We start from the raw sequence: 6641 nt of genomic DNA, 5'->3' as shown, positions 1-6641 counted from the left end.
ATATATTTGAGGTGTACTCAACGAGCTGTTGATTGATAGATAAGCAAAAAGTAAATCATATTATTCTTTCATGATAAATTGTCTTGGTGAAAAAAAACGCGAAAGTGAAATATTGAAATCAAATTATTTTTATAACAACTTTTTCATATTTACGACCAAATATTACAACAACTTGTACATTGAAGATGATAAAAAAAATAAATTAATTGCATTTTAAGTTAGTAAAAAACTATCTTGAACAAGTTTCGGAAGATCGAATTTTTTAGGTACCCCATGTGCAGAATACTGCCATCAAAAGTTGGATCTGAAAATTTATTTTCTTTATGAGGCTATATCTCGAAAACTTAATAAGTGATTTAAAAAATAAAAATAATTTTGGACATATATTTTATTTGTCGACCCCTACCTCGCTGGAATGCCCCTGGCACAGTGTATACCAATATTATGCATTTCTCAGCCCTTCAATTACGCCTATTTCAGTCAATCACGACACACTTTTAACATATAAAGTAGATCTTACATACTGAAAAGTTGGCCACCTCTGATTTAATCAAAATATCGATGTCTCATTTAAAAGAAGACAAGATGTTATGGAGCTTTATGGAAAGATCCGTTAATGAAATTTAGATATTTTGTTTCAATAATTCCTAACCTATTTCTATATTCCACATTCTTATTAATATTGATATCAAAGTTTTGTAACAATATTGCGATATTATTCGATTGGAATTTTTGGAAAGTATATGGTTTCCAAAGACTTGAATATTTTATGGAAAGCTTAAAAATGAAAAATTGATATTATTTTTCAATAATTGCATATCGATTTCGACATTAGAAATTCTTATCAATATCGATATCAAAGTATAGTAACAATATTCTAAGAATATTTAATCATAGTATCTTATTAATATTGGTATGAAACTTTGGTTGACTCAGCCCTCATGAAGTCCACCCAGCTTCATAAAGTGAGTAGAAACATCTAGTGGTTGAGCGTGATGTTGAAAAAATAACCTGTTTGTATAATCGTTGTTCAGTGCTTCCTTATTAAGTGCTGAACTCGCGACCATTTATTAGTTGTAGAGGTTTACATTATTATTATCATCATCATCATCATCATCATCATAAGATAAGAGTAATTTGAAAAATGTTAAATAGAGAAATTTGAAAAACGTAAAATAGAGTTATTTTGAAAAATGTAAAATAGAGAAATTTGAAAAATATAAAATAGAGAAATTTAAAAAATATAAAATAGAGAAATTTGAAAAATGTAAGATAGAGAAATTTCGAAATGTTAAATAGAGAAATTTTAAAAAAGAGAAATTCGAAAAATGTCAAATGGACAAATTTGAAAAATATAAAATAGAAAAATGTATGATAGAGAAATTTCGAAATGTTAAATAGAGAAATTTGAAAATTGTAAAATAGAGAAATTCGAAAAATGTCAAATAGAGAAATTTGAAAAATATAAAATAGAAAAATTTATGATAGAGAAATTTGAAAAATATAAAATAGAAAAATGTATGATAGAGAAATTTGAACAATGTAAAATAGAAAAATATGAATAGTGTAAAATTGATAAATTTGAAAATTATAAGATAGATAAATTTGAAAAATGTAAAATGGAGAAATTTGAAAAATGTAAGATAGAGAAATGTCAAAATGTTAAATAAAGAAATTTGAAAAATCTAAAATAGAGAATTTTGAAAAAATTAAAATAGATAAATTTCAAAAATGTAAAATAGAGATATTTTGAAACATGTATAATAGAGTAATTCTAAAAATATTAAATAGAAAAATTTGAAAAATCTAAAATGGATAAATTTGATAAATCTAAAATAGAGAAATTTGAAAAATCAAAAGTAGATAAATTTGAAAAATGTAAAATAGATAAATTTAAAAAATGTAAAATAGATAAATTTGAAAAATGTAAAATAGAGAAATTTGAAAAATGTAAAATAGAGAAATTTTGAAAAATGTAAATTCATCATCATCATTATTATTATTATTGTTATTATTATTATTATGATTATTTTCCATAACGTGTTGATTTATTTCAGACTTTGGCACTCGAAAATGGAACTGAAGCATGGGACAGATTTGTTAATACTCCAATTCCTTTGATATTAAATGTATACTTTTTCACTTTGGATAATCCGGAGGCAATACTTCGAGGGGAAACGCCGAAACTCTCACAAGTTGGCCCCTATGTATACAGGTGAGATAGCGTATGCTGCTTCATTCGTAATCGTTCATACATAAAATATTTAAAATTCAATTAATTTCCTATAAAGGCATCATAATATACTATTAAAACATTGTATTGTAAGGATTTATGGTTATAATCCTTCAATCCTTTCGGTGATGTTCATGTATCAAACGTAAATGTGGCCTCTGACAATCACTCCCCTCCAACCACGATAATCCAAATAGAGCGTGTAAAGATCATGAGTGTGAAATCTTGTGCTGCAGACTAATTCAGTTGCTCCTCTTTGTGCATATGGATGTACATTTAGATTAGCTCCTACAAATTGGCCTGAATTTGTGGGCGATACATTTCGGTTTTCAGGCACTAATCTCTAGAGAATGCATTCACTGTTTGTGAAAAGTATTGGATACTTACTTATTGGTACTCAACAGATGGATACTTGAGCTCCCGGTAACTATCTGTAGTTTAAGAGTTTAAATTCTAAAAATCCACACACAAGACTGAAACGACAAGAAACTGCTCGTAGATTCCGATTGCTACAACACTTACTTGACAAACGCTCTAAACTTCCCATTCATTACAAAAAATTAGTATACACTTCAATAATCAGAGCAATTTGGACATATGGAATTGAGCTCTGGGGCTCCACCAAACCATCAAATTCTTCCCGCATCCAATCGTTACAATCCAAAATCCTACGTAAAATCCTTGATGCTCCTTATTACGTCACAAATAAACTCATTCATAAAGACCTTAACATCCCATTCGTTGCAGATTTGACCCAAAAAAGATATGCGTCTTTTTATTCCAAACTCCTTAACCATCCTAACCCATTAATTCTTAATCTTTCATCCTTAACAATCCCTGATAATCCTCCGAGGCGTCTGAAAAGAAGATGGCCACGGGACCTTCTAGTTTAAATTAATGTTTGAAGTACCACCAATTGGTGGTTCCTTCCCAAGATTTTCAAGTGTATATGAAACTACATATTTACCTGTTGTATTATTTTGTACAGTTGTAAATTACAATAAATAAATAATTAAAAAAAAAAAAAAAAAAAAAAATTCTAAAGTTTTATCATTGAGGATCTGATAACCGAGCGGGCTGGTTCGAGGGTCAGCAGGTTAAGGTTGTAGGCTCAATTCCCACCTGGGTTACACCGACCTTTGTACTTTTTCTTTTGCTACAAGTGTAAAATATTTTGGTCTGGTTTAAATTAAACACAAGGGGCCAAAATCCATTCACAGCAACAGACCATGTGTATGGATAACTTAATGAGAATAACGAGGGATGGAAAAATCTTCAAGCTGGGCTATACAGATATATTATAAAATTTGTATCCAACAAATAAAGTATAATTAATATTTACGAAATAGATTGTATAAAATTTGTTATAACAATATAATCTTTGTTGTATTATGGAAGGAGCGTTGTAGCTCACTGTTTATACAGTACCTTATAGCATTGTGTTACTAACTCCAAAATCACCTGGGTTGGAATCCGGCAGAGGCAGATAATAGTTTATTCTGTTATTGTAACCATGAATGAACTCTATGGGTTTAGGAGCCATCCTTGGATTTACCCAGCCTCACTATAGAGTGGGTAGCCTCCACTGGGATAAAATATGGCAGCTGAGCGTGATCATGAACAAATAACCTCCTTGTATGATCGTCGTTCAAGAGTACTTCCTGAGTCGCAAGTACTGGAACCCCTGACCCTTCATAGGTTTAGTGGTTCATATTATTATAGTATTATGGTATGGCACAATATTGTTAAAATAAAGATTGATATACTTACTTAAAATTTTGTTTATTTTTCACTATTAATTACTTTGTTTATTCCGTTACTATAGCCGTGAGTCAACCCTGTGGATTCGGGAGCCTTCCGGGGTCCACCTAGCCTCATAAAGTGGGTACTCTTAATTGGGTGAACGTCTTTTTATCCTCTTCCTGGTCATTTCTGACATATAGTGGAGGGGGAATATTTATTTAATATCAGATCGACCTGGGCCCTGTTTCATAATAAAGTACAAACTAATACTATTATTCTTGTAGATTTATCTTAATTCAATTACACAGACTTGTACAATAGTAACTTGTACTTTAGTATTTTTTAATTCCTATAATATCACTAATAGTCATCTCTATCATGAAAAAAATAAGTATTAGTATTATTACCAGACTAGTTTCTACACTCGGACTATGAACTAATACTATTAGCTTTCATTAAGAAACAGGACCCTGGTGGGCCTTACATGGTTGATGTAAGAGGTACATTTTTTTTTAACAATTGATTATAGGGAGTTATAGTCTCGTACAAAAGACACCTCTAACTATTCACTATGTTATAAATGAAACAAAAATTAATATAAAATAAATAGATTAGAATAATAATTCTGAATAAAAGATAAAAGTAAAGTTAATAATAAAAACAATGATTTATGAATTAACAAAATAAATAATTGGCTTCTAATGAAAAAAAAAAAGATAAAATAAAATTTTAGAGTGACAATAACAGAACTGATAAATATAGAATTTATAACAGGATGTCTTGCAACAGCCTTGGCTTCAGTCTTCGGGTTGAGGTTGGATTTCCCAAATTGTAGATCACTGCTCCATTAACTGTAGGTAACTGGAAGTGGAACTTCATGAATCTTTTTTTGAGGTAATCCCCTAAAGTCTCTATTTGTAATCCCCGATGCAATTGGCTGTTTCTTACAAACCAAGGAGCATCTATTGCAGTTTTTATGATTTTATTTTGAAAAGATTCTAATCTTTTTTCCTTTTCGTAAAAGATGCCGCTCCCATGACTTCACAGCCATACATCAGCAGTGGCCTGAGAATTGTTTTAAAAATAAGAATAGCTGTTTCTGGTTTTAATTTGGATTTTCTATTTAGAACAGGATATAGCATTGCTAACCTTGCGTAGGTTTGAGTTAGTTTGATGTTGATATGGTGATTCCAGTTAAGGTGGCGATCGAGGTGAATTCCCAGGTATCTTACTGTTTCACTGGCAGGATTATACTTTACATTTTTACTTTTGAGGATCAGTTCTGGTGGGTCTGAGAGTAATAACTTTTGAAGTACATTTTTCAATGTTCAGACTAATCATTCATTTATTGAGGAAATTGTTCTAGTTTATTAGGGTGACTTTGAAAATTATTGCTAGGTATTATTATGTCATCATGTTGAGAGAACACTTCTGTATCGTCAGCGAACATAGCTATGTAGGTATGTGTGGACTGAATAATGTCGTGAACATAGAAGTTTAACAGAATGGAAGAAAGGACTGAACCTTATGGAGTACTAGCATGAATTTTTCTGAGGGTAGAATTCGTGTCATTCATTCTACAGAAAATGTTCTGCCGTTGAGGAATGAGATCAGAATGTCGTATGGTCACTTTGGAGTGTCCACCCGCTTTAGCTTGTATATGAGACCTTGATGCCAGACCTTATTGAACGCTTGTTAGAAGTCCAAGAGCTACCAGGGTGTGCTTCTTCAAGAGAGGGGGGACGGAGCGAGGAGTTATCTACAGGTGACCAACCTAGTCTAGGGATGGTGGGGGATCAAGTTTTCATTTCGTGGGACCGTCACAGAAATAAAAGTCAACCTCCAGGACGGATTCGAACTCGCGCTTTATGGCTTGCATTAGTACAGATTTTCATTAGTTATTTTAGAAATATAAATATGAATCAAAATATTGATATAAATAACTAACAATTTTGTTTACTTTCTTCCTATCAAATATGGTAAAAAATATAAATATTAATTAAAAGGAAAAATACCTTTTTAGTGACTTTGTAACTTCTCATATTCTTAAAATTCCTTAAAATGTACTGATTAATATTTTTGATCGATAAAGATCAAATTATTTAATATTCTTGAAATTGTAGAAGCTCTACTATATTTAAATTATTGTTGACTGTGTACATTTTATAAATCAACATGAACCACTACCTATCAGTATATGTTACAATGGCGTGGGGTGATTTTCAGTGGAGTCCTCATCGTTCCATTTGGAGTGATAACATTAGGTCATGCGCCGTAGTTATTATTATGAACTAGTTCACTGTATTATTGCCTAATTAATGAGAATACAGTTTTGAGATGTGTTTAGAGAAAAGTGGGAAAAGGTAGACATCCGAGTGGACGATGAGAAAGACACTATCTCCTACAGGCAGAAGATCGACTTCGTCTTCGACCAAGAACTGTCAGGAAACCTTTCGGACAAGGATAAAGTCACTATGATCAACCCTGTGATCCATGTAAGTTTAATTTATTTTTCTTAATTTGTACACAAATTTTTTAAAAAATGTTTAATATTATAAATTTTAGTATATAGAAACATTATTTAGTATACAATATCAGTAGAGGGAATATGGGCGAGCTGGGACAGTGATTTGAGGAGCCAATCAGAAGCCAGCATTTTGATGAC

The 6641-nt window shown here is 31.1% G+C and overlaps 1 protein-coding gene across 1 annotated transcript in view; it reads left to right on the top strand.

Annotated features, from left to right (window-relative positions):
* LOC106689913 (sensory neuron membrane protein 2) overlaps window positions 1-6475 on the top strand; it is a gene marked incomplete at its 3' end in the record, with an annotated part of 15124 nt that extends 8649 nt beyond the window's left edge. Inside the window, exons 2-3 of the mRNA XM_014435130.2 lie at window positions 2058-2215; window positions 6324-6475. Coding sequence (XP_014290616.2) covers window positions 2058-2215; window positions 6324-6475 — 310 coding nt within the window. The remainder of the gene's footprint in view (window positions 1-2057; window positions 2216-6323) is intronic.
* Window positions 6476-6641: the final 166 nt, after the last annotated feature.

This window comes from Halyomorpha halys, unplaced genomic scaffold (assembly GCF_000696795.3).
Source record: "Halyomorpha halys isolate HHAL.00 unplaced genomic scaffold, Hhal_1.1 Scaffold1522.1, whole genome shotgun sequence".
Taxonomy (NCBI): domain Eukaryota; kingdom Metazoa; phylum Arthropoda; class Insecta; order Hemiptera; family Pentatomidae; genus Halyomorpha; species Halyomorpha halys.
Note: the sequence above shows the minus strand (reverse complement) of the source record. Positions and strands in the feature narration are given on the sequence as shown.